The 27,497-nt window shown below is 43.8% G+C and overlaps 5 protein-coding genes across 5 annotated transcripts; 1 reads left to right on the forward strand and 4 right to left on the reverse strand.

Moving 5' to 3' along the window:
* Nucleotides 1-967: 967 nt before the first annotated feature.
* On the reverse strand, nt 968-1,348 carry ucn3l (urocortin 3, like; the record flags this gene model as incomplete). The annotated part of the gene is made up of 1 exon (XM_080495176.1): nt 968-1,348. One exon carries the CDS (start codon nt 1,346-1,348, stop codon nt 968-970), a length of 381 nt encoding a protein of 126 aa, XP_080351302.1.
* A 2,694-nt stretch (nt 1,349-4,042) lies between these two features.
* uqcrc1 (ubiquinol-cytochrome c reductase core protein 1) lies at nt 4,043-9,347 on the reverse strand. The gene is made up of 13 exons (XM_080495265.1): nt 9,222-9,347; nt 7,851-7,991; nt 7,635-7,721; nt 7,400-7,529; nt 7,076-7,274; nt 6,887-6,966; nt 6,680-6,795; nt 6,348-6,491; nt 5,804-5,964; nt 5,000-5,085; nt 4,825-4,913; nt 4,651-4,726; nt 4,043-4,567 (listed from the first exon to the last, which is right to left on the reverse strand). The coding sequence occupies exons 1-13, from the start codon at nt 9,282-9,284 to the stop codon at nt 4,503-4,505; spliced, it is 1,437 nt and encodes a 478-aa protein (XP_080351391.1). The 5' UTR covers nt 9,285-9,347; the 3' UTR covers nt 4,043-4,502.
* Nucleotides 9,348-10,478: 1,131 nt separating this feature from the next.
* On the reverse strand, nt 10,479-18,075 carry LOC308128743 (tubulin monoglycylase TTLL3-like; the record flags this gene model as incomplete). Its single annotated transcript, XM_080494408.1, has 16 exons — nt 10,479-10,484; nt 10,601-10,759; nt 10,861-11,036; nt 11,458-11,717; nt 11,847-12,090; nt 12,170-12,318; nt 12,408-12,600; nt 12,680-12,775; nt 12,881-12,995; nt 13,068-13,196; nt 13,301-13,356; nt 13,452-13,623; nt 13,738-13,827; nt 17,295-17,522; nt 17,879-17,967; nt 18,066-18,075. 16 exons carry the CDS (start codon nt 18,073-18,075, stop codon nt 10,479-10,481), a joined length of 2,172 nt encoding a protein of 723 aa, XP_080350534.1.
* A 497-nt stretch (nt 18,076-18,572) lies between these two features.
* On the forward strand, nt 18,573-20,864 carry hmces (5-hydroxymethylcytosine binding, ES cell specific). The gene is made up of 7 exons (XM_080494673.1): nt 18,573-18,661; nt 18,749-18,986; nt 19,329-19,472; nt 19,584-19,802; nt 20,016-20,173; nt 20,254-20,446; nt 20,530-20,864. Exons 2-7 carry the CDS (start codon nt 18,798-18,800, stop codon nt 20,710-20,712), a joined length of 1,086 nt encoding a protein of 361 aa, XP_080350799.1. The 5' UTR covers nt 18,573-18,661; nt 18,749-18,797; the 3' UTR covers nt 20,713-20,864.
* Nucleotides 20,865-20,944: 80 nt separating this feature from the next.
* On the reverse strand, nt 20,945-27,123 carry rab7a (RAB7a, member RAS oncogene family). The gene is made up of 6 exons (XM_080494588.1): nt 26,799-27,123; nt 24,982-25,044; nt 24,711-24,837; nt 22,803-23,021; nt 22,582-22,710; nt 20,945-22,477 (listed from the first exon to the last, which is right to left on the reverse strand). Exons 2-6 carry the CDS (start codon nt 25,032-25,034, stop codon nt 22,382-22,384), a joined length of 624 nt encoding a protein of 207 aa, XP_080350714.1. The 5' UTR covers nt 25,035-25,044; nt 26,799-27,123; the 3' UTR covers nt 20,945-22,381.
* Between the last annotated feature and the right edge of the window lie 374 nt (nt 27,124-27,497).

The following is a 27,497-nucleotide window of genomic DNA, read 5'->3' on the forward strand; positions in this document are numbered from 1 at the left end:
AGTAGTTTTCGCTGTTCTGTGCTTCGTCGCTAGTGTCAGCCATTAGTCTGCATTTCACTTCATTCACAGTTATGGTTGTAAATGGTGTGTTTGTGGACTTTCGGAGTCTTTATTGTGCACACGCTCAGTTGTATTTGCCTCTTTTAATAAGGCCGCATCATAAAATAGAACAAACGTGAATCAGATGAGCATTTTGTTTCACTCTGATGCCTCACATTCAATGCTCAGTGTAGGAACCCAGATGATTCATGCCTCTGGAATTAGATTAATCTTGAGCAGATAATGCATTTGGACTTAAAATAGCTGCTTCACCAAATTGATCAAATGTTCATAAACAAAGGTCCCCGGAAAGAATGTGTTCTTGTGTCAGAGGTTAATATCCTGCATGTCCCTTTGTCCCATTATCACACATCAGACCAGACCCTTGTATTTGTGTTGTACGGCCCACTGACGCTTGTAATTGTTGCAACGTGTCAGATATCATAGAAATGAATTAGACTTGAGGAGAAATATCTGTTGATCATATTGGATTTAATTGAACAGCCTTTTTCTTTCAACTGAAGATTACACATGCAAACACAAGAAACACATTTCAGTGCCTGACCCAGTGATGAACAACCTTTCGACAAAAGAGCGGCTCCATCTTACACTGGCAGGCGGGGTTTGCAGAGTCCCGTTCATGTGAAGGTTTTACATCCTTCAACCTGTTTGTTTTTTTTCTGTTTTGTTTTGTTGGTTTTTTTGGGTTGTTTTTTTCTAAGTCCATGGAGATGTTCCTGTGAAGAATGGCATAATCTATTCAAATAATTTAAGACGAGTATAACAGTAAAGCAGATCTAAGCTCTACAGGACTAAAAACGGACTGCTTTCCCCTGGTCTCACATCGTTTCTACGTGATGCTGCGACACTGTGACTCCTCTTCTGCCAGGTTGTGACATTCTTCACAAAGCCTCCCGGTCGCTCCCGGTCATTTCCTTTTTCCTATGCGTGCCATCAGCTCTGCATTGGCTGCTGCCTTGGTCCTCATGTCTTGGTTCTTGGCCAGGTCTATGAGGACACTGAGGATGCTGGTGGGGACGTCGAGGGAGAGGGCGAAGCGGGAGCCCTGCTGGGCTCTCTTTGGCACCTGCCAGGCCGGCCGCGGGGCTCGAGCCCGCCGCAGCAGCACCAAGTGATGCTCGGGGCGGAGCGGCGAGTTCAGCACGCCGCCGCGGCTGAAGATTTCGACGGCCAGCGTGTCTTTTTGGGCGTCTCCTATGAGGCGGAGAGGAGGTGGACTGCTCCTCTGGCTCAGAGCACAGTGAGGCAAAAGCAGCGCCAGGCAGAGACAGACGCGCACACTTCTCATGGTCCAGACTGTCTGCAGAGAGAGGAGCAGCCATTGGTCAGTCAGCAATGGAAAAAGATTTTAAAAAATAAGATCCTCCCGCCAGTGATTACACCTCGAACATTGCCAGATCCTTTACCGAGTCAAGCCAAGTCTTATTCTAGTTTTCTATGACACACACACACACACACAAAACTAAGAAAGCAATGTCAAAGGTCACAACCTCTATCAATACTCACCCACTGCAACCACTGTGAAAAGTTGGTAGCTTGTTCAAAAGGCACTCGTCCCTCCTTTGTTCCGAATCAATCACCGCTCTGGTGGTGATCTTTGACCCCCCCCTCCCGATGTCCTGCAACAGTGTGTCTTCAGTCTCCGAGCTGCAGGAGGAACAACCTGGGCGGCAAGCGGTCGGATGTTCAACTGGACCCGACAGTCGGCTGCTCGTCCACGACTCCAGCCACTTCTTCCCTCTCCGTGCCACTGCCCCTTCCCCTCTGTGTTTTATCTTTTCCATCCTTACACCCCATCGCCCTCCCCTCATTTCATCTCATTTCCTCTGCGCTCGCTTGCCGTCTTTGCCCTTTCTAAAAATAACATGATTGCAATCACAATAACTTGCCGGTAATGGCTTTGATAGTTGCCTCAGTTTGGAGTCAGCGCTGTTCCCGCCCCCTGATCCAAGTCGTAACTGAAAAGTTCAGCATGCATAGTTCGTTCTGACAAGCTTTTTGGGGTTTGTTTTTTTTGTTTGTCTATAATCCTGAATAATTCAATATGACATGCACATACAACAGTGAAACAGACTAATATACGAGTCGCATCCGTCAGGAGCCACTGAAACTGGTGCCATCATGTGATGTTAGGGAAACAACCAGTTACAGTTTGTTATCTTATAAAATAAAAATAGTATTTTCATTTCAAAGAGGGTTTTTTTTTTTTTTGTGTACATTCCAGACGTCGTACGACTGAAATCGGCTTCCCAGTCATAACAACTCACTAAATTCTCATTCAAACTATACCTCTAATAATTTGATTTGCCACCTGGTACAGAGGCTGCCTTTCAGCAGTCTCACACATGGTGATACTCAGCACCTGGTGCTTGTAATTTGACACCAGCCTCAGTCATTTTGTGGTGAGAGCTACGCAGGGAGCAATGTAAGGAAAGCAGGAAATCAGCTCGTGCAAAAGCCAGAGTTTGTACATACAGTGACCTTATCTAATGTAAACATGCAACCATTTCATGCAATGAATATGTGAAAGCTATTAAAGAGCACACCAGCTCTCCTTTATTCATAGAACAAAAAAAAACAAAAAATAGCACATCTGTTGTGTGGGTGTCAATTTTACAATGACAAACTGACTGGTTCATGATGCAGCTAAATATTTTTTTGTTTTTCCTTCAGAGACAGCATGTTTGGTATTCTTTCAAAGCTTTAGCGAAACATAAGATTGGACACTGCGCCGTTGACTTTTAAAAGAACATATTGTATAACAGCATAAGAATGCAGAGGAGGGAAAGAGGGAAGTATTGAGAGGTTGAACAATACACTTTCAGGAAAAAAATGCCCTACAGAGTTATCAGGCCCAGAGGGAGACTCAAGAGGACAAAACCTACCTTCTGTCCTGAGTCACCCCCGAGTCCAGCCCATCATGGAGCTTATTCTCATCTAACTAATGATGTTTATAATACAAGTACAGCCGGATTACAAGAGCTGGGCCCTGAGGGGCCTTGAGTTTTCTCAGTCATCCAGAGATAAACAAACGTGGGTCAAGCATGCAGCTGTGGAGATGTACTGGGTCATACCAGTAGTAGGACTGTCACGGCTACAATATGACGCAGGACAACACGTGCGCCGAAGGTGATGTCATCTCCATGATACAATATTAGAGATGTCACAGCAGGTCCAAGTTTACCATCAAAGCAGCCTCCTCGTGCACACAAAGAACTCAATGTATCTGAGGGCGTCTTAATCATCAGTGAGAACTGCCAACTCGACTCCTCTGCACACGGAGGTCTGCGGTCCATTTCAGTCCTGCAGTGAGGAACGCTTCCAAACACAAACAAGAAAACAGCAGTTGGTTATAGATGAAGCACCAGAAGACAAGAGCACGTCCCAAGTATACCTTCTTCACCGCTACAAAACTCCAATAGGTAACCCACACTTGACACTTAACCTAAAAAATACAAGAAATAGTTGATTTAGCTTGAATATCATTTATATCATTTATCATGTATCGAAAAGCAGAGGTGAAGATGTCAACTGTGCAGTTTTTATCCATTCATCTTCTATTGCTCCATTAAATTAAGGCTCAAGATCACGTCTTCAGACATTGGGAGACCAAGATCAGGCCAGTCCATGAAGATACAACATGACAGACTTTCACACCAATGCTCCAAAGTCCAACCTGGACTAAAACTGGGAACGTTCTCCTTGTGAAGCATGAGTGAACCCCTTCTCCACCGTGCAGCACAGAACTTCAAATAATGCACATTTCATCTTAAACATTTTTATGACTTCAAAGTGTGTATACTATGTCAGATGATATGGAGCCAAAAACAAATATAATATATTGAAACTCAGAACTGAACAATGAAGCTTACTGGTGTCTTTATTCATTTCTAGTAAAATTGCTAAAAGATTAGTGTATTTAAAACTAACAATTTAACACTTCCCAACACTGAGGTCTCGAGTTAAAAAAAAAAAAAGAGGCTTTAAGGTTTATATTTTTTTTTAATTTTTGTTGGAATGAGAGCTTGTTATGTACAAGAGTGGACAGAAACAAGTTTTACAGAAATCATAAATATATTCTTGCTCCATACCAATTATTTTCAGCACATTTCCTGTCACATCACATATATGTTGGACTAATATTTGAATCCAGTCTCTCTCCCTTCACTTCAATTACTCTGCAGTGACTCCAGTACTTTTGCAGTACAATCAGTGTGTCACCAGCAATTTCAAGACTCCATGTTTGTGCAGATTGGCCACAATCCTCATGGCTGACTAAGAGGAATCGGTGGGAGGAGATAAAAGGAGGAGAGAATGGATGGCGGCCGACGTGTGGGCAATCCTCGGGTGATCAAGTTTCTGCAGTGAGGACAGCGAAGTGTGGTTCAGGATGAAGAAGAGGAGCAAAACGTGGAGCACGCCGAGCGACGAGACGGTGACTTTTAAAACCTGAGCCAGTACATGGCGCTGCGCATTCTGTTGTAATCGGGCAGCTGCTCGATGGGGCCTGCGGGAGGAGAGCAGTGTTAAATAACATCCTCGATAGTGGAGGAGCGGCAGAGACCAAAGCAGAAGCACGACTGAACTCACCGACGGCCGCCACAGCTGGACACTTGTCGTAGATGTATTTGGAGCAGATGTCCCGCACCATCCTGGGCGTCACGGCCTGAGAGCAGAAAGGTGAAGAAATTCAGCTTTTTGAAAGACGCCAGACGAAGCTGTGGAGCTTCTCCAGGCTGGGAAACCTGCGTTCAGTGTGCTTACGTCGATGCGAGCGTCCCACTCCGCCAGAGGAATACGACGGCCGTAGTTCAGGACGTGCCGGCCGATGTCGTCACAAATGGGCGTTGTTCCTAAAAAAAAGTTCGGGGGATTGAGAATAGCGGTCGTGCTGAATGTGCGTTCATTTGTGGAGCTCATTGGCGGGAACTTGACGTACCATTGAGTTGTCCGACCAGGCTGGCCTTCAGAGCGTTCCTGCCTCTGGCCACGTCGCTCTCTGTGACTGTGGTGCACAGGTTCATCCTGCAGGGACAGAAGACGACGAATCGTCATAAGTGAGCATAGCAGGAGGATAGCACACAAAGACAACCTTGATTTCTGCAATACAGTAAAACAAGGGTAGAACAAAGCAATTACTTGAGCCCAGAATTTGTAAATATTGTGTCAACATTTTAAAACCTGTGAATCTGTCCATGTTTTGCAATTGTCCCAACATATTGTCTCCATAGACTAGGAGACATTATCTTTTTTCAAATTTAACACACCCAATAAGAAACCGAGGGGTCACAAGCTCGGTTTTCTAGTTCAGTTGTGCACATTAAGTTTTGACACTGTTCACAGCATCAACTTCAGGAAACACTCTAAAAACTGCAAACACACCACTACCTAGTAATCGGGTCTCAAATATTTACATTCCAGATGCAAGTTTGTTTACAAGAGGTTTCAAGAAAATAAATCACATCAAGACAAATAGCCTCTGGTTAATCAACACACTGTTAACAGCAAAATACCTGAAGGAATAACACCACAAGGCAAGTTGTAGTTGCTTGTGTCCCAACATGATTTTTAAGATAAGACTCATGCAAACTTAGTTTTATGGCATATTTGTAAACCCCTTAAAATCAAGTGGGCTTCCTGACCCCCTATGAAGCTTTGGTGCGTTATGAATCACTGCCATAGAGCGCGACACTCTGGTCTCTGATGTTCATCCATGTGTCTCTGTACTGAAACTTTCACTGACCAGGCATTCTGGGTCCAGTGCATCATGTCGTCGATGTGATTCTTATCAGCCACAAAGTGGATCCCCAGCAGGCCTGTGTCGCTGTAGGAGGAGTGGAAGGCCTGGAAGCTGTGACACAGGTTGTCCTCCACAGCGAGGCGAGCCAGACGGCTGCTCAGGTGCTGCGAGAAGAAACAGAAGAAGTGCAGTTACTCCTCTGTCGCTAAAACGTTATGGCTCGTCAGTAATTCGGATATCTAATCTGTGGATCAAGTATTAGCATCAACAATGTCCAAAAAACCCTGGGATTACTATAGTTTTACTTCATGAATATTAGTGTTCCTCCCGACAGGTCCGGAGGCAGGGATGGGACCCCCGACTCAGGTTTTTCAGAGAGAATAATGTTCTACCCCTTCATAATGGCCACTCAAGGCATTATCGACCTCGAGTGGGCAAAGCTTAAAGGGGACTTCGCTAAACCACCAAACTGAATGTTGTCCTCTTTTCTAGAAGGAACATGAGAAGCACATCATTATTAAAAAGAAAAAAGTTAATTTTCCCCAACCTTTCCACCACCGTACGTGAGGTCGTAGCTGCCGATGATGGCGTTTGCTATCATGAGGGGCACGATGTCCGGGCTGGCGGCACTGGCGCCCTCCACAGCAATGGCCACATGTGCCAGAGGCAAACCATCGTCACGCATGCGGATCTGAAGAGAGGCAGGACAGGAACAACTTCAAATAAAGGAGTCACACTGAACAAAACAATATCTAAACGTTATTTCATTTAAAGCCCTTCATTCAACAACAACAAAAAAAACCCTCATGTTTAACTTCAGCTACGAATTCATGTGGCGATACATAAATCTAGCGTCAGATGAATTGAAGACCTTCTCACCTCACTTCCCGTAAACCGGCAGGGTGACAGCACGGGGACGGCATCGCCTTCATACTCAAACGAGAGACCGCTGAAGTGAGTTTGAGCCAAACCAACCAGTTCGTCGTGGCTCACACCTGAGAACAACCAACACCAGATCATTCCAGAAACACCACTCCAAGTCCACAGGCTACCTGAGAGGACTCCTTCAGGGTGACGAGGAAATACCTCCAGCAGCAGACAGAACCATGCGAGGGGCTTTATAGTGACTATTGACGTAGTCCACCAAGTCCTGCCGGGTGAGATTCCTGGGAGGATTTCAGATAATAATCAACATCAATTCCAGCAAATATTTTTTTTTTTTTTTTTTTAAATACCAGTATTGTAACCATATAGGTCACCATGCCCTCCTCTCACCTCGCACTGCTGGACGGGCCCAACACGCTGTGTCCCAGAGCCGTGCCCTGATAGGCTGTGGCGTGCAGCAAGTCCAGGCAAACTTCCTGCAGGTTGCCCTCGACCTCGTCCAGCTCATGCAGCACCACGCCCCTCTGCTGCTCGATCTCCGCCTCGTTCAGGGAGCAGCTCTGCACCACCTCCGACAGCAGCTCCACCGCTGGCAAACAGGCACGTGATCACAACACATGCACTTGCTTTCATTTCAAATACCAGCCGTCACAGTACCAGGCAAGAGACACACGGTGTGACTTGACAACTGTTGTTTATTGCCACGTCTCTCACCTTTTGGCAAGTCTTTGGACAGAGTCTTCATGTAGTATGCAGTGTGCTCCCGGGATGTGTAGGCACTCAAGTGAGCACCCATAGACTCCACCTGCTGCTCCAGGGCGGTTTGAGGGTGCTTCTTGGTTCCCTGCAGGAGGAAGGAAAGATGTTAATACAAAGTCACTAGATGTCACAATTACAACCAGCTTATTTTATAAAAGGTCTGAATCAAACTCAAAGCCATGGGGCATACCTTGAACGCCAGGTGCTCCAGGAAAAACCCTGCCCCATTGTTCTTCTCAGTCTCATAGCGACTGCCAGCACTGATCCACAGTCCAACCTGAGAGTGTGCACAGATGATGCAGTTTGAGACAATCCCAAATGGAAACCATTAAAAAAAAAAAAACAACAACAACAAACACATAGCACCAGATATGTTCTATTACAGGGTTAAGAAAAATGGACTTACAGTGCACGTGGCATGTCCAGTGTCCTCAGATGCAACTCTCAAACCATTGTCAAGGGGAGTCACACGAGTCTCTGGGGCTCCCAACAAACTCTGCGCATAGCTGACGGAGGCCTGTCCACGCCTCAGAGACAGCAGGATCGGCTAGAAGGGAAAAACATTCACAATTTTGTAATCTTAAAAAACTAAAAGATGATTACACATGAAACTGACACCACTAATAACTCCCATTATCACTCTTACTAAAAATAGACTAAAGGAGTGGACAACCTGCATATAAAGCAACAAGGACATCCTCAAAGCAAAGTCCTACAAAACTGGCTGGTAGAGTTTTGTTAACTGAAATCCAGATGACTTGTTGTCAGAGGAGAAGCTCCTATATTATAGTGAGAGAAAGACATTTACTAGAGCAGCATCTGCGATTTATGAAGCATTAAGTACTGCTGAAGGAGCCAAATCTTTCAGCGAATGATTTTTATTTTATTTGAACAAAATTCCAATTTACAAAATATATACAGCACAGTAACATTGATTTACATGTTCCGTCATGCATCAGAAGATACAACATAATATATATAGAACAACCAAAAGATAGTAAAGGGAAGAGGTAAAAGTAAACAATTAATATCCTCTTTTTCGCCATGCATTACAAACACGAAAAATAGTGAGTTACTTATGAAAAGCCAGAAAAGTTGGTTTTCTTTATATGGATGTGTGTATATATATATATATATATATATACACATTTCTCCAGGAATTTAAATTGTGTTGATGGCCAATTAATTAATGCCGCATTTAACAACACCAAATGTATCATGTCCTTGTCAAATTTGGAAAACAACCAGCTATGAAAGTCTACCTAAAAAGCATTAGCACATTTAAACATGAAATAGATGTCCAGCTGTTTCAATGTCTTTAATACAGAGATAACAGCTGTGACAATCAAACATCAAATCTACGTCTGAAAGATTCCGCAGAAGAACATATGATAGTGACGTGATTCAACACTGGAAGTTTCTTCTTCCAAAGTCACAATGCTAAGGCTGCTAGCCAGGCAGCTTCGAGGGCAAGCGAGGACAAACACGTTTCCTGACCTTGTCCCTGATCAAAAACGACTAAAATAATGACCACCTCTACCAAATAACCCGAGTGACAACCTCAAGTTGCACGTTAAGCGACTGTCGCGAGTGTTTTGCGTATATTAACCAATTGACCTTGCATTCACTGCGAGCTAACGGATGCTAACCGGACAGCTAACCGCTAACTGCCGCTGGGCTAGCTTGTTAGCTTCGCCGTCCCACCAAATCACCAACTATGCTGCAACCAAGTAAATACACTTGGTATTAATAGTGAGCCGTTGAAACGTAGACTTACACTGCGGTTTTTGGCGAGGGAACGACCCACGGTGCTGCCGACTCGGCACACGGACGCCGCCATTTTTAACACAGGGCGCTTGAAGGCTGAGGGGACTGGGTGGCCGCTTTTCTTCTTCAGCAAAACACAGACGGTTGCAGCGGGGTGTTAGCGCCAACTACTGCTCAGGAAGCACGAGTGCGCTAATAGAAACTCCTCGTTCCCAAATACAGAATTAAAAAAATATAATTATATAAATATAATAATAATAATTAAAATATAATAATATAATTATTCTAGCTTCTTCTTTTACTATATATACTGTTCTTTTTATCCTAAATCACAAGAGAAAAGGAGAAAATTCTGTCATTTCCGCCTGAGTGAAGACTGTCTTCAGACCACGTGCGTTTTCCAAGTGGAAAACACACCAATTCAGTTCTTCTCGGAAACCACACGGGGGCGCCACAAGACCGTATCTGAGATTTTTGTTTTTCATCGAGTACACGGTGCGCTGTTTCACATCCTGAGCACTTGGCTACATCGCCCTACCCCGACTCGCTTGTACGTGAATCTATAGAATTCAATATTAAAATCTTTTAACTCCTAGATGTTTATTATTTCCTTACGTCACCATAGGTTCGTCATCGGGCCAGTGGCGCAATGGATAACGCGTCTGACTACGGATCAGAAGATTCTAGGTTCGACTCCTGGCTGGCTCGAAACTTTTTCGTTTTTGCTAACATGTGTTCGATTTTTCCCGTGTTTCATGAACGCAGCAATGCACTTAGCTGGTTGTACGGGAATAAATTACTTTTTTTTTTTTTTTATGTGAAAAACTTTGTCGGCTGTGCTTATGGAATAAGTGGATTTAATGCATCTCGTAAGGTTGTCTAAAGCTTACATCAATTAAGTAAGTCTTGCTCAGTGATTTACAACCGCCTGAACGTGCGGTTTATAACCAATTGAAAGTAGTTGCGGAGCCGGATATTTGTACTTGCTGATTCTATGGGAAGCTCGATCTTTCAGTGACGGTACTGGGGAGTTTAGGGAAAGCAGCTTTATTTACACTTGATAGTGTCAACCATATAGCGTGCATTTGGCATTTGAGAAACACATGGGCCTTCCTGATGAATTAACACATTTCAACCCTTAGTTACATTGAACAGATGAAATTATGTGATTTTTATTTCGTTAAAAGGAAATAAAACAATATGCCGCTATTTCTTGATCAATGGCTGTATTACAAGATTGGCCAAAAAACTATGCAAATGACCTCGCTCAACTCTGTTGGCAGATGAAGTGACACATGTGTGAGCACACACTGATGGTTCAAGAGGAAGAGGAGGGGGTGGCATAAATGTGCCACTGCTGTTTTTAAGCAGAGATCTTGCAGCTTTCACTTCAGGCAGCTGCTTTGCCTTCTCTGCAGGGTTCTTCTCTTTGACAGTGTCCCGGGGTTTTGGCGCTGATCGCAGTGCTGGAAGTGGGGAAGCGCCTTTAAGTGCAAAGCCCTCAACAAGTAGATTGACCCCGACATATTGAGGGGTGTCTACCGCAGCCTAGAGCCGAAGAGCAACATTTCATGTTGTGTATTATTCTCAACATTCAAGTCTTTTAATTGCACACAAGAACTTGGGAATGTTTTTTTTTTTTTCCCTACCTGCTTGTATATTAGCTGAAAATCGCCCGTGTTTGCAGTGCGGTCAACCTTTCGATCCAACACAACTCGTAACGTGTCCTCCTGCACGGCAGCACAGAGACGAGCCGTCACGGGGGTTGAGGGAGCCATGGTGGGGCTTGCATTGATTTCTATTAACCATGGATGCAAATCACGACCTGAGAAACAAGGCAGTAAATGTCTAACTAACGAGGCTTTCATAATTAAAAACTACAGAAAAATATTTGAAAGTGAAGAGAAAATGTAGTTTCACAGCTTTAGGCCCTGCTTCTGCAAGGTTTCGAGTGAAAATGCTTTGTTTCTGAGTTTCCATTTATGAAAAGTTTGGTGTTTACTCAGCATTCTGAAGGCCATGTCAATAAACCCACCAGTGGTTGCTGTTAGTTGTTTTAATAATGAAACCACACGCACATGTGCAGAGAACCAAAACAACCTAAATCCCAACGACAGTTTTGCATTTTCACTTGAAAACGTTGTCCAGACGACAGGGCCTTTGAAACTGTTTTGAAATCGGTGTGAGATGAAGCAGTACAGGAAACGAGTAGTTCAGTGTTGTGGTATAACTTGAGGCCACGTTACCGAGCATGAAATCAGCACCATACAGCTCAAATGTGTTCTTGCGTGAGTCCATGAGATCCTGTGCCGTTTGTAGCACATGGATCACAGCCTTCTTCATTCCTGGGACCGCCACAGTGTCCCACTGAGATTCCTGGCCTCCAGCGGATAGAAATGCCCTGAACTCTTTGTCTGACCACATGTTGTTGGTGGGAATACACTGATGTCGCTGTTGAGAGGGCGTCAAGTGCTTCTGGATTGAGTTATTGCACAAGTGTACGGAACTGAAAAAACCCAAAATGAGCCATTCAAAATCTTTGTCCCTTTCTACTTTTCCTTCATTTCAAACTTTCTGTTATTTTATTGCTCAGCATACATTGATGGAGGCATGTTGAGTTCTGGACAAAGCTTACCTGTGCAGTGTATCAAGGGAATAAGGCTGTGTGGAAAAGCGCAAGTAGCATTTTTTATAGAACCATACAGTCAGAGGGCTCCAGTCGGTGACCAGAAACCACTGGCGCACATCAAACTTGGTGCCGTGGACCAGGAATGGGTGCTCCAGGTACTTCTGTACCACCCACTTCCTCTCATTGATCAGGGTCGGATCACCGTCCACCACCTTGAGGATCTGATCAAGACGTCTGGCACATTTGATGCCTCAAAAAACAGGTGAAAGAGATGAGGCATGATTTGCTCAAGCAATACGTAAACGGTCTGATTAAATCGCACTCCATACCTCTGCCTCTAGACTTAGCTCCCGGTTTGATGATCCAGATGTTGTGGATGCCATCTATCTCCAGCTGTGGACTGACTGCCTTCATCCTCTGGAGCATGGCCTTGCAGCAGCTCACGATGGAACCCTCGGTTTCAATCTCTGCTCCCGCACTGAGTGAGGATTCAAAGAAAATCTACTTTGATGAGATGCCATGGAGCAGTTTAATCAGCCAGAAAAATCTACAACTCAATCAACTCACTGAACAATGAGGTAATAGGTGTCAATGAACTCCGCCCACTCCCCCTGTGAAAGTGTCGGTGGCGTTTCAGAGCTCATGTCAATGTCATTGTGCTCAAAGCTTTCCAGGAACTCTTGACATACTTTGAGCGCACGGCTGATTATTTGAGAATGGTCCAGTGGCCTAGATTGCATTTTGTTGCGTTTCCGCCAACCTGAATAAAGACACAGAAAATCGCAGCTCCTTTGACAGATGACACGGGGTGGGCGGAGTCATGAGAGAAACGCTCATATATTTAATATTGTAACTTGGCGCCTCTCCCTGAACACCTTGGTCCATCTCCACAATGTACTTCAGAAGACTGACGCACGCCGTCCTCCTGTAATCCTCTACGTGAGAAAAAACAGAGACACGAGAGTCTGGTAGAGTAAATAATGGAGCAACAGGAGTGCATTTCAGTTAAACCTGCCAGCGTTTGTATAGTCAAAGCTCACCAATGAAGGCTTTCCTCTCATCCTGTGCGCCGAGCCTGTAACAGCGGGGGAAGAAGGTGTCTGGGTTGGCTGAATCAAACCAGTGCAGGTTCCTCAGGTTCGTACACAGCCCCACCTGATGGAGGGGCGAGGCTGAGTTCGACAGAGCGTACTCCGGACACATCTTTTTCTTTAAAAAGGAATGTACCTTTGTGGTGAAACTGCCTGCATTTTCAAAGTGATTAGTGATCTGGTCTTTGTGTAAGTTGTGAAAGTTGATGGCGTGTCTTCGGTTTGTCCAGTAGAAATAAACCATCTTATTGCGCACCAGGTGAGACTGAGGAATGAAATGAGAGAAAAAAGATGAGCGCTGAAACTGGACATCAATTAAAATAAACCAACATTCTTAAAGCTTTTTTTGTTGTTTTTTTCTTCTTTTACCATGAGATCATGTTGTCGCTGTGGATCTGGCAGTTTTCCAGCATCTTTTGAGCTGTCTGGGGATGAAAGCCATTGTTGATCAACTGATATGATTCAGACATAAAAACTCTATCAGAATATTTCTTAATATGATTTCACACTTCTAACCCACCGTCTTCCAGATCGCTGTCATCGGCCTGATTTGAGTTTGCGCTGTCCTTGCTTCTCTTACACTGGTGCACCTTCCGCTTGGAGCTGTGCATGCACTGTTCAACCCAACCTCGGGCCCTCAGTGCTGCCCTGATGACAGGGTAAGGGCCCTGGACAGAGAATATTTTATGCCTCTAACGGAAAAAAAAAAAAAAATGGGGAAAAAAAAATACATAGATGCAAATTAAACAATTGATGTTTCATTAATTTTATTAGAGACTTAACTATATCCCTAAATGTTAGCTGACCTTTACAGCGTTGTCTGCAAAGGCCCGGGCTGCCCTCAGGCTATCTGGATCAAGCAGAGGTAGGCGGTCTGAACTGCGGCGAACTTTGATCTGAGAACATGCAGCTGATACACATAATCACGCTGCCATCATTACAGAGGAGAGGACAAATGACCTCAAATTCATTTTCTCAGCGAATTACTTCCATACAACAATAGCTCCCACACACACCCGCACACAACCATGCCGAGAAGAAGCACTCGCCACAGATGTCTTTCAAAATGTAACTTTCTGACTCACTTTATGAAGCATGTGTTTGGCTTCATCTGTGTCACACTTCTGAGCACAATTCTGACCTTTTCATGCTTGAATCCTTCAGTTTCTACTGCAGTCACACTATCATCACGACTATTACAGACAAGCATGACCAATTACTAGAACACAAAGGTCCGCCATCAAAGAAGCTGAAAACCATGTGATTATAGGCTTAAGGGTCAAGTCATTAAAATTTAATACATGGCCTGTGCAGTCATACTCAAGTGTGACCTCATGATTAATTCAGTATCAGTGATCTATGATCTGCTAAAATTGCAAGGGCCAAGAGGTGACCAGGTATGAAGTCATACACCCGTGGCCTATCGCTTTTCAGTATACAGTGAACAGTAGGAAAAAAACACAATAACCGAATCGGTCAATTGAAGACATCAAGCAATGAAATAGCAATGTTTGATAAATGGTTTTTGAACATGCTTCTCATCTTATTAAATATAAGTCAGAGGTTCTATCAATAAGATTGCTCAGTCAATTTTGGGAAAAGTAAATACACCTGAGTGATATATATAATATAACTGTCATAGCCTTCGAGATATGAGATACTACAGAAAATGGGCTGTTCCCAATATAGCAATATGAAAGCATGTGTGTTATTAATCTAATACGCAAAACTATAAATTTACAAAATTATAAAATTCCCTGGACAAGGAACAATGTTGATCATTGTTTGTTTTGTGTGTGTCTCTTACTAACCATTGGCTGAACACCGTGGACAGACTCCCTTTGTGGTTTGAGGTCTCTCCTGGCCCTGCTGAGCAGACACTCCATACTCCATACTGAGGTCAGCTGTCGTGCAGATGTATGTTACCCTGCTGCAGGACTTGGCAGAATACAGTCTGCTGAGGACCACACAGGATGGCTTTTGGGAGGCATGCATATTTACAGTGTACAATGCATCATTTAATAATGCTGTAAATAGCTCTTGGCATCCTGCATATTTGGCAACAGGTCATAAAGATCTTTTTCCAAGTGCAGCACACTATAAAGTGGGTCAAGTTGCTTTGCAGGAGAAGGATTGGCTGCGCCTGACAGGTTTGTATCTAATACCCCCGGGAGGGTGAGATCCTTCAGTTACCTCTTGAACAGGGGAAAAAAAAGCAGAAAAGCTAACAACAAAATGTGCTTACTTAAAATAAATGTAATCTATGGACTGACACCACATACATGCCATTATTAAATCAAGTTTTGATGTCAACGAGCAATTGTCCAAAGAATAATACAGCGTTGCGGCAGATCAGTGTACAGACATAATCATACTCCAACTTGAACACCTATTTCAATTTAATGTAGGAGACAAAAGACAATATAATGTAAAGTATAAAGAGAGCAGCTTCGCGTTTGATCCTCTCACCTGACCGAGGTCCTCAGGTGTGCTCAGCGCCGGTTCAGTTTCACTGCAGGACTGCGCCCTGCTTAGTGTTGCCAACGGAAACGAGATGTCAGTGGGGAAATCCAAGATGTTATTATTATCAGATGTCATTATTGTCATTATTTACTTTATATATAGTAACATAATTTGTTTGTTTTACATTTCTTGAACAATAAATTTTAACATTAGGATTTAGAAGGCATTTTTAGAAGGACCTCTGAGCTAGATGGGTTAAGATGGCTTCTTATTGGACTCTAAGTCTGACGGCAAGTCAAGCAGCTGTTCTCAACATTGGTTTCCTTAGAAAAAAAGAAAATACGCCATGTGCAAGCTCCCTACATATTTTCGAATATTTACCTTTTAATGGCATAATTATAATCAATTTTGCAGTATATAAAGTGAGGTCTGTAAAAGGTTGAGAACCATTTCAGAATTTTTCAACCTTCCCGGGTTTTTTTTTTATTTTTTTTTATGAGCGTCAAAAATAATCACTTGATTCTTTTTGGTTTTAAAGTTCTGCAGGGGTCGCTCCAAACCGGGTTTTCCAGCAGTGACATCACTTCCATTCAGGCATCAATGCTGATGCAATTTAACGTTGTTCAATGTTGATCATCATATGGTTGAATCCACGTTGATTAAATATTTCATATAATATACTTCAATGTTGATCATAGCGAGCAACTTCACCATTATTGTCAATGTTCTGACATGAATGTTGATCTCAATATTCAGCCTGACCAAATCATAGTGTTGATTCAATAACTTTTTGCTATCTGGGTTGTAGCGAGATACAGATTCATATCTATTAATCTCTGCATGCTGAATTCATATATTTATCAACGTACCACACAACATGTCTGTCTTTGTAAAAGAGCACAACACAAAGTTGTTGTTTTTTTTTTTTTTTTGTAATTTTTATTTCCCCACAAACAGAACAGGACAGTATATCCTGAACCAAAGTGATAAAGAAAGAAAAGTAAAAGCAAAAGGGAAGAGAGAAAAAAAGAAAAGAGGGGAATTTCCCATTCAGGGCTTCCATCTATTTTATTCCTCTTTTGCAGTTCATTTTAGGTACTAACTGTTTGATCTTGTAAAAAAAAATAGACAATTTCATTCCATACACTTTGACCACAACAAATAAAACTTTGAAATGTAAATGTAAATGTTATTATAGCAATATTTTACCAGTTCGGTCCACTCAGGATGAAACTGGACTGTATGTGGTCAATTGAATTTTATTTAATAATTATTTTGTATACATTTTGTATACATGCGTATATATACATTTATATTATATACATCTTTGTATTGGTTGTCATAGAAATGACAAATAAGAGGAAGACATGTATATCTCCAGTCATCAACAGGACACTCCTCCGCACTGTGACATTTGTTTATTTCAAACAACATTTTGTAGCTCCCCATTGCTCTGGACTGATCTGCTGCAGTTGCAGGGCTCATTGCCAGCATGAATTAATGCCCAGTTGCTCTGCTTATAATGGGAATGGCTGTCATCAGAGCGATTTCTGCAAAACAAACCACACAGGACACAAAAACAGATGGTGACATTTTAAAATCTGACCAAAGCAAGAATTTTTTTTTTTTTTAAGACAGTCGCTGTGCTATGGAGGTATTATTGGTGAAAAAGGTTTGAGCACTTGTAAAAGTGAATTTGTAGTTGTGTACCTGGAGATTAAAAAAAACTCCACACGCCAACATGCGGTGCATTCTGTGGTCAAGGGAGCCAAATGTCGGCTGGCTCGACGTCGATCATCTTCACCAGCCTTCCTGTGGAAGTAAATGTACTCGTTGAAACACTGAGTATCCAGAGTCCAAACACAATGTTTTGAACAGGAATTAGATAAATCCACTGGACAGCAGTTTGAATTCCGGCGAGCACGATGCAGTTAAAGACCCGCTTGCCTTTGTGCTTGTTGGCGTGGGCAGACGTGATGCGAGACGTGAGCCTCTTCAGTCGCTCCTCGCGCTCATCGTGTAACCGCCGGTACAGTTCCCTCCAGGACTCGAGCCCAAGAGGAGTCTCCTGCTTGAAGTCCCGCTTGCAGTGACTCATCCAGAGCTTGTCCAAGTCCTCCAGGAAACTCTGAACATGTAGTGATTGAGCCAGATTAATACATAGTTTGTCGTTGTGTACTTTTCACGAGTAGCAAATGTTCTTTAGTGCAATCCCATGAAAAACGTGTTGTCACTGTCGCTTCATTCAGCAGTTTCTATCTAGATTTATTGGCAATAATGATGCAAAATAAGTAGCTTAACTCTGTTTGGACTCTAGTTTTATCCAGATTACCTGCATCTAATGTCAAAACATGTAAACAACCTAGCTGGATACACTTTCCTTTCAGTCAGACCAATGAGCAAATATTTCAAATAATGACGTAATGATGTAGAAAAGCCACAGAGATGGTTTTTTGGGGGTAAAAACGTTGTGAAACAAGTTACTGGGTTCTTCTGCTCGATGCGGCACAGCTGCCCAGGGCTGCATCGCTCCAGGACCGGCTTCAGGATATCAGACGGAACCTCAACGATGGCTGAAAGAGAACATGTACCGGAATGTTGGTGCAGCATTTTGCATCGGGTGATGACAGGTTTGTACGGAAATACAGGCACACATCAGGTCTTCTCACACCTGCAGACATGACTCTGTGCAGTGTAGGTTTGAAGACTATGTGAGTATTTTCATGTGTGCAACAAAAAAAAGTTGGTGGTTTTGGAGTGGCTCCAGTTGCTCTGAGCTAAAAAATAAAAAAAACCTCCCATACGAGCTACATATTGTGGCCTCTCCCATGATCAAATATGGTGACGTAAAACACGACTAACTACAAATACGTAGCTGTGAAATAACAGCAACCACATAAATCAAAACATGGGACTGAAGCAAAATGTTGTAAAAATATTCTGGTCCTAAATGATGTGTCAACATCCTGAACATATTACACACAGACACAAGTGTTAAATGCTTTTTGCTTTTCGGATTATTGGATTGAATGGATGTACTGCCTGAAGTCACCGGAAAAGCCAAAGAAGCAGAGTCTCCTCCCTGTAAATTCGTTAGCTATGAAACTGCATAACGATTAATGCCTTCGGCCGCCATTTTGGCTCCGTCACACGCCTGGAGGGGGCGTCGTTGTGACGTCACGCGGGAGCTGCCCAGACACAACCCCCGAGTCCTCAGTCTGAGATTGTCAAACACACAACTTCAACAACGTCACAGCCTCATCACCGGTAAGCTAAAGACTTTATTCTCGAGAAATGCTCTAATGTTCTGAAGCTAGAATGCTAACAACACTGTGGCTGTGTTTGTTTGTTTAGTTGACTCTTGTCTCGTGACGGTAAAACGTCTCCGTTTGAGGCGGCCGACATGTGCGGGAGGATCGCGTGCACTCTCGCCCCGGACGAGGTGAGCAGAGCCTGCGGCTACAGCAACAGAGGCGGGCAGCGGAGGCGACCCCGGTGGAGGGACGGCGACGCGGACAAATACCAGCCGTCGTACAACAAGAGCCCCCAGTCCACGAGTCCCGTACTGGTGTCCCAGAGACACTTTGACAAGGTAGACCCAGGCTCAGCTGTGTTGCTGGTGCTGCCTTCAATGTGTTTGCTTTAACAAACTGTGCAGCTGCGCATGACATGTTGGAAACATTGTTGTGCTTCTTAGAAACAGCGTGACCTGGGTTGAATCCTATCAATGATTTTTTTTATATATATAATTTTTTTTTTTTCAAGGCTCCACATTCTTATGGGATCAGCGCCTGTCTGGTTGTTATAATGTGGCTAAAAGGTTGTGCACCCACTTTACTTAGGAATTCAGTGGTGTCACGAGACCTGATATAAATTCTCGCCCCACCAAGTGTTTACATCTTAGAACCGCCACTGTGTGTTGTCCATCGCTCAGGAGGCTCCTGTGGATGAGTGTGTGCTGGCCTCCATGCGCTGGGGTCTGGTCCCGGCTTGGTTCAGAGACAACAACCCAAACAAGATGCAGTACAGCACCAACAACTGTCGCAGTGAGAACATATTGGAGAAGAAGACCTACAAGGTGAGGGGGGGGGGGGGGGGGGGGGCGATCATGGTCGGCTCTGTCCTGCTTCTCTCTCCAAGTTGTTTACATTCGATCCCTGTGCCCCCCCTCCACCCCTCCTCCCTGAAGGATCCCTTGGTGAAGGGACAGCGTTGCGTGATCCTGGCTGACGGCTTTTATGAGTGGCGGAAAACGGGGAAAGACAAGCAGCCCTTCTTCATCTACTTCCCTCAGACACCAAGTGGGGATAAAAACAAGGATCAGGACGAGCCTGAGACCTCATCTGGCAACAGGGAGGAGTCCGAGGCAGCGTGCTCTCCAGGGGAAGGGTCCCCTGTTTTGACTGAGGTTTGCATTAGGTTTTCTGCATGGTTGATCTGAGCCTCTAGTACTTCTTCCATCGGAGTCACAAGTATAGAGGTGGTGCAGCTGTGGCGGAAGCTACAGTAGCTGTAAATTTCCTGTTTTGACGTTATGCCTAAATACAAACTTGTGCTTCAGTATCTGAAACATTGCAGTCATTTTCTCTATTTACATGTACCGCCGTGTGTGTTTGAGCAGGGAGAAGAAGAAGCAGTAGACGAGTGGACGGGGTGGAAGCTGCTGACTATGGCCGGGCTGTTCGACTGCTGGACACCACCAGACGGTGGAGAGCCTCTTTATACGTACAGCGTGATCACCGTCAATGCTTCCCCAAATCTGCAAAACATCCACCACAGGTTGGAGGCACTCATCAGGAGACCAGATTTGTTTTTTTCTTTCTGTTTTTACATGTACTTAGTATGTGAAAAATGTTTAGGATGCCGGCGATATTGGACGGAGACGAAGAAGTGAGGCGATGGCTGGATTTTGGGCAGGTGAAGTCTCTGGATGCTTTGAAGCTGCTCGAGTCAAAAAACAGTTTGACCTTTCACCCCGTGTCTTCAATTGTCAACAACTCCCGCAACAACTCCCCAGAGTGCCTACAGCCAGTGGATCCTAGCAGCAAGAAGGTATTTTTTAACAGTCATTGTACATTTAAATGTGATATTTTCAGATTACCAATCTGATTTTTTTATTTTTCCTTCCCCTCTAGGAGCCTAAGCCCACAGCAAGCAGCAAGATGATGATGAGCTGGCTGGAGAACAGCGGGAAGCGGAAGGCGCCCGACGCGACCGGGGACACAAAAGAGCCAAGCAAAGATTCTGCGGCGACTTCGCTCAAATCCACGGGACTTCAGCAGTGGCTGCAAGGAGCCAATAAGAAGCCAAGAACCTAGTTGAACTGAAAACCAGCAGCATTTGCAACCGTTTAGGCTTTCTTTAATCTCAGTCGTAAACAAGGGAGAAGGACAGTGTTCAGTTTGTTCCTTGTACTGATAATTATTGTATATTTAAAAAAAAGGTGCTATAGTCTGTTTTCACAATTCTATAAATAAATGCTCAAAGACCAAATGCTTTATTCAAGAATTTTTATTACCCTTATTACTTGAAACAAAGACATTTTTGGAACAATGTAGATGCTATGCATTTATCATATTAATAATATAATGATGAATGCCAATACTTCCCCCACCCCCCCACATTTTTTTTTGTCTTTCTTTTAAATCCATTACAGTATGTATGCTATTTTGTAACCTATAATGCAATTCAGACTTTCATAATACGAACAGAGTTAAAGATCTGATCGGTTAAAGAAGGAAATGTCAAGCACTTAATTCATTTGCCAACAAGAGCAACTGGCAGCCGGATATGGGGATTTAACAACTTTTCGCCTTTGCCCACACCGTGATCCGGGCTTGCAAATATACAAAGTCTTCCAATAGTGGACAGTAAAAAGAATTGTACCAGCTAACAGTATTCCGTTGATATTCATCTCCCCCAGACTACCTGGTATATTGACGCCATACGTTGATTTTTGTTCATTCTCATAAGTGGACTAGAAGACGAAACCTTCATTTTCCCCGTTAGAAGAACAGCACTTGCATTGAGGAGGCGAGTCTGTGCACTCCGCTTCCTCAACCTGAGCCACAAATTACATTTATTGTTGCTCTGAAGTGACACGTCTCAAAAAGTCTTCAGCTAAGGATGACAAAGTGCAAAAGAAAAAGAAATCTGTACACATTTTCTCAGATGGATTTGTCACTGTACTGGATTCTAGATTCAATGGCAAAAAAACCAAGAATCAGGAGGCAGCATTTAGATGTGATCCATACATGCACTTCCACACACACAAACCCAGTTTAAACAGCAGAATTTACTTTTATGAGGTAAAGTAAATTGAGAGTAACAAGTGTTTTTGTTTTGTTTAAAGTTGAACTAATATAAGCCACAGCACAAATGAGTAAAATGTAGGGCGCAGTGTTTCCTCTACTCACGGGAGCGGTGGTGGGCTGAAAAAGTAAAAAAAAAAACAACCAGCACTGCTGCTGAAACTTTGATTGGGAACAAAAAGGTTTGTCCAACTTAAAATCATTAAGCACAAACACAAGTATAGGATGTAATGCTTCAATTACCATCAACAGTATCCAAACGAAAAGCAGTGTGGGAACCGATACTGGGAGAAAAACGCAGCGACACACATGAAACTTGAGAACAAAAACGAGCCCAAACCACCGCCGCCATGAGGAAGTACGAGGGGAAACACTGGGAAGTGACAAGCATCGTACACGTAAATGCCATAATGTTTCCTTAAGGTGTTCTTTGGGATAAGAGACTTGTATTGTAATAGAAAATGTGTCGTTTTTTTTTTCTCTGTGGACATAACATGGTGAGTGCAGCATGTCTGTATGCGTGTGTCGCTGTATACTCCGAGTGGGATGCTGCCTGTATGTTGGGCATCAGGGAATAACACAGTGGGCCATAGGGAGATAGGGGGGAGGGTATAGACAAGGCAAGACAGGGTGGTGAGGGCAACCACAGCCCCCCCCGTGAAGATGTACAGAGTCCTCAGCAGCTGCAGGTTTCTGCTGATGGCTTGGCACGCTCGTCCCTGTCCAGCTTTATTGGTTCGGGGAACTTGTTGTACACGTCCACTTCAGTCTCCTGGAATCACATGACAACACTTGGGGGGTGAGTATCAAGAGGCGACGTCGGTCCCACTTACACCACCTCTCTCGTCAAGTGTCGCATTGCTGTCGGACTCTCACCTGTTTAAGGGCGTTGCGTGCGATAGTCTGAAAGGCCTGCTCCACATTGATTGCCTCCTTCGCGCTGGTTTCAAAGTACGGGATGTTGTTCTTGCTCTGACACCAGGCCTGTGCTCGCTTGGTGGTCACCTGAAACACGGGAACGTGCGCATGAGCGCTGAACAATTCCAGCGGCATGAATTGGAAAAACTACATTAGAAACACATGTGTGTTCGGCCCACCTGTCTGTTCTCCAGGTCGATCTTGTTGCCCAGCACCACGAAGGGGAAGTTCTCGGGATCTCGGGGACTGGCTTGGATCAAGAACTCGTCCCTCCAGCTGTCGAGGGTCTTGAAGGTGTTGGGTGCGGTCACGTCAAAAACCAGGACGCAGCAGTCTGCCCCGCGATAGAACGCCACGCCTAAAGACTGGAACCTCTCCTGACCTGCTGTGTCCCAAATCTGACAACGAGGAACAAATGCTCAAGACAATGTGATTAGGGAGGCAACGATCCAAGTTTTCTCCCACTTCTGATCCGATACCTGGATTTGGGTATCTGCTGATACTAATACCAGAGCTCAATTTGCTTTAATATTATTATAATTGTTGATTTTTATATGAGGCCAGAATAAACTCCTCTCTACAGGCAAGTATAAAATGTAAGAATGTATACATGTATTCTCACAAAATGCAACTTGAGGTTAGTAGAAGGCCAAAAAAGAAAACAGTACAAACTATGTTTGTTCACTTTCTGCGTGACGTCGTCATCTCACGATAAATTTGTTATAGCTGTAAAACCTCAGAATCACTTTATTAATCCCTGGAGAAATTATTTTGCAACGCAACACTAACAGCAGTGTTTCCAGCTCTAATGCAACACAAAAGAAGGGACTATTTTCACAGACTTGCGGGTGGGGAGGGGGGGCGTGGCTTCACGGAGGTGTGAATCGCCTGCGACAGCGGAGGACGGAGCGTTTCATTGTTTTGATGTCAGTGCTGGCGTTTTAAAACGGTGACGTCTGGCAGCAGGGCAGCGCCTCGCTGTACAACGGCTTCGCAAACATCCACGTTGATGTGTTGCTTTGTGGTGTTTTGAGAATAAAACACTTCCAAACGGCGACATGTTGTCATGAAGAGTTGGATAGCACAATGCTACGACACTAGCCTGGTGGCTGGCTGCAATCTGTGGAATGGATTTCCCCGACTCATTACACTGCATCTCATCATCTCAAACCCGCCTCAATCCATTCCATATTTTGCAGCATGCGAGCGGAGCAGCCGGCAGGGAAACACATGTGGAGTCATTTCAGCAGACAGCGAAGCAGACGAGGCTTCAGGGATCAGAAATCTCCGCAGGTTGGATCCAACATTTCCGATCTGTGAATTACGTTGATATTGTAACCCGATACCGATACTGGATCGGACCCACCCCTAAATGTGACCATTGTCAACAAAGACATTTGTTTTGTTGTTATAGAGGTCTGTAGTGATGCAACATACAAATTAAAAGTCATGGACACAAGCCATATAAATGTGACTTTGGTAATGCAGTTAAGTGTTTTTACCAAGTGATTGACGATGTGCTACTTTCTGGTGCAGACCTCCCCTTAAATCTGAAATAGTCAGCTGCAAGAAGACCATATTATTGTACTGCTCTCTGCTGCAAGTGACTCTGCTTGTACAAGGTGTGAATGCAAAGTGAAGCTAACGTCACTTTTAGATCACACGCAAAGGAGAGCAAACAGCATGTTGCCACTTCGACAAATATGGGTGACGTGTCCCAATTGCCAATATAACAACCAACATCCATACAACATCTGTTCATAGCATATTGTTCTCTACATGAATGTGTGTGTGGTTTCATTACAAAAACTAACAGCACCCCCTGGTGGCCCTACAGGAAAACTACATCACTTTCAGCTCGTCTTTGCAAATGGCCATTGATTTCAAAACATTCCGTTTTAAGCGCGAATTGTTTCTGGAATAAAAAAATGCAAAAATGATGCGTTTTCACTTGAAATGTTGTCGAAACATGCCCTGAAAATGGTATTTCTCTTCATATAAAAACACTTTACTCGCCCTTACATGTATGCGACTTAATTTCATTGAAATTTGCATGAAATTCTTGCAGCCCTTGTTTGTTAAAATACCTGCATTGTCACCAGTCTGTCATCCACCATGACTTCTTTTGTCAGGAAATCAGCGCCTATTGTGGCTTTGTACTGGTTGCTGAACTTCTTATTCACATACTGGTTCATCAGTGACGTCTTCCCAACTCTTCAAAAGAAAGATCACAGGACAAATTAGACGTATACAAGAATGCCAATGTCCCTCCATCTACTGCAATTTTTTTTTTTTTTTAACTGAACCATGAGTGATTTCTTTTCTATGGTATCGCTGGGACAGCTCAGCACAACTTACCCAGAGTCTCCGAGGATGATAACTTTGAGTAGTACTTTCTTCCTTGACGTCATTGTGCCACAGCTGTGAAGGCAGAGACAAATGACATGAAAAGATGTCTTCCAACAGCAGGCAAACTTTCACTGGGATCGCACTCATGAAGACCCTTTGCTGTATTGGTCAAGAGATCTCATATGACAACAATGTTCTCTATTATTTTGTTCCATAAAGTCTCCAATAACAATTCTTGACACAAACAATTCTGGACTGATTTGAACAATGTAATGTTGGGGTTTTGACCCGAGCAGACGTCTGCCATTTATGTTGCATCTCCTTTGTTGAATTCAACTGTGCATTGTAGATTTTGTGATCTGATCAACTGACAAACTATTCAAAAGAATAAACTACATTGTTTCGACTCCAAAAGCCCGTGGCAGTGCATTCATTATGTGGCCTTATTTAAACTGCCAATAATCTGAACACATTCCTCCAGAACAAACTGAAAACAACCTCGATTTGTGTCGATCATTACAAAACCACAAGAGATTGAGAATTATCAGAGTGGATTTCATTTTCCTGTGAATTGATGAGGGTGTTTATCTTTTTCCCCCGAATGTCAGATAAATGTGAACATTGTCTACCAGTCCCACCAAAAAGATTACACACCGACTCAAGTGTGTAGTTTTCTAATTGCCAACATTACACAAATGAAAGGGATTCCATTAATCATCATGGCATAAATCATAAAGCCCTGTTGAAGCCAGAGTCAGAAGGTATGAGATTCATGCAATAAATCAAACGATTAAGCGATTATCCTGACCTGATGTTGAAAGTCCAACATCTCATTAAATCACTATGTACTGTACTTTTTTTTCAGCTAAAGCTTTTTGTTTACTGAACACGAAGATAAACAACATTCGGGAGATTTTACCTAACGTGGCAACTGTATTATAAGTCTCAGTTACTCTTCATATATATTCTAAATCTGGAGACTCTGCATGTTCAGTCAAATCAAATAAAAAATAATATGTGTATTTATTTTTGCACGGGCTTTAACACGTCACCAGATAGTTCTAACTCTGGCCCTGTGTGCAGTGCAATAATAACCCCCTCATACAGTTGAAACGTTCAAAGTCCACACTGTGTGACCAGTGCCCTTTAAACCATCATTTCCATCAGGTCTGAAAGACCGAGACGGCGCTCCACTGAAATAAGTTACCCGGACCAACCTCTCCCGTCGTCCTATCGATTAATCTGAGGTATTGATCAGGTAAGAAGGCTTCACGCAATCGTGGCAGGGAGCTAATCGGCGCGGCTCTGATAATCTGTACCCCATGACACGGTGTCAGGGACTGATCACATGGTTTTAAAACACACGACCAACGGAACCATGACTTGGCAAGCATGATTAGCACAGTGAGTGCTGGAGCTGTGATCTCTGCCCCCACTGGAGAAACACACAACCCAACATCGTATTAACAGTGTAAATACTTTATAAAGTCAAAGTTTATCGAATGAGTACATTTGGACGGAAATACAGTTTGTAGAAGGCAAATAGCAGGGGGGCAAAATATATACATATCGTTGAGAAAATGCAGTCCCGAAGGAGCACCGTCATTAATTTCAAATTAATTCCAGGACGTGCAAAGCAAGACGTTTTGGGTTTGGTTTTTTTGGACCACAAGTGAATCAATTAAACCCCAAACCAGTGACACTTCTTATTTTCAGCTAACATTTCGTTAGCAAGTGAAGGCTTACCAACTGGACGCGAGACTCCGATGATGGCAGCCCCACTATTTAATACGTAGATTTTAAAACTAATGTCACAACTGACCCACCTGGACGACGATCCTTCGGGGGCGAAGAAAAAGAAAAAGTGGACTTTTCTTCTGGCTCGGTCAGCTACCGCGCAGGCTAGCTCACAGGCTAACAGCTCCTCCAAATGTCTGCCTTCACAAAAACAACGCGTCCACACCGTCGACAGCTCAGTTCGCCGGGACGGCCAGCCTATCTGGTCGCGCTCGTAATCGAAATCAATACTGCCACTGCCGACGAGTAAGTGGTCTGCTGTGATGGCTCTGTTTCGCCCAGCTCCCGTTGACGCTCGCTTTTCCTGTCGAGCTAACGTGCTAATATGTTAGCAGCCGAGCTCCGCTCACTTCCTCCAAAACAAGCTGCGTGCGCGAGGACTGACGTCACGCGCTGGGCACGCCTTGACGCACAGAACCCGAGCGGGATCAAAACAACACAACACACACCCACCCACCCACACGCACACACACACACACACACACACACACACACACACACACACACACACACACACACACACACACACACACACACACACACACACACACACACACACACACACACACACACAAACAAACAAACAGATAATCTTTCATGGAAAATAAAGGGTTTCTTCCAATTGATGCGCCCCAGTGATTTCCTACGAATTACTTTCTGAGTACTGCTAAGATTGTCCCGTTACCATATCTTCTGATTACAGCCTTCACGGATACATTGACTCATGA

Source organism: Blennius ocellaris (genome assembly GCF_963422515.1).
Source record: "Blennius ocellaris genome assembly, chromosome: 4".
NCBI classification, from domain to species: domain Eukaryota; kingdom Metazoa; phylum Chordata; class Actinopteri; order Blenniiformes; family Blenniidae; genus Blennius; species Blennius ocellaris.

Coding starts and splice junctions, on each gene's coding strand:
- uqcrc1 (XM_080495265.1), bottom strand. CDS start 9,284: ATGGCGGCGTCCGTGTGCCGAGTCGGCAGCACCGTGGGTCGTTCCCTC. Junction 6,796..6,886: donor GGTTCTGTCTGCTGCTGGAG/GTATTTCCTCGT, acceptor GGTTGTTCTCAG/GTGTGAGCCACGACGAACTG. Junction 4,914..4,999: donor CCTGGTCGGACAACTCAATG/GTACGTCAAGTT, acceptor ACTTTTTTTTAG/GAACAACGCCCATTTGTGAC.
- hmces (XM_080494673.1), top strand. CDS start 18,798: ATGTGCGGGAGGATCGCGTGCACTCTCGCCCCGGACGAGGTGAGCAGA. Junction 19,473..19,583: donor TGGAGAAGAAGACCTACAAG/GTGAGGGGGGGG, acceptor TCCTCCCTGAAG/GATCCCTTGGTGAAGGGACA. Junction 20,447..20,529: donor TGGATCCTAGCAGCAAGAAG/GTATTTTTTAAC, acceptor CTTCCCCTCTAG/GAGCCTAAGCCCACAGCAAG.
- rab7a (XM_080494588.1), bottom strand. CDS start 25,034: ATGACGTCAAGGAAGAAAGTACTACTCAAAGTTATCATCCTCGGAGAC. Junction 24,838..24,981: donor ATCATCCTCGGAGACTCTGG/GTAAGTTGTGCT, acceptor TTTCTTTTGAAG/AGTTGGGAAGACGTCACTGA. Junction 22,478..22,581: donor CACGCAACGCCCTTAAACAG/GTGAGAGTCCGA, acceptor ATGTGATTCCAG/GAGACTGAAGTGGACGTGTA.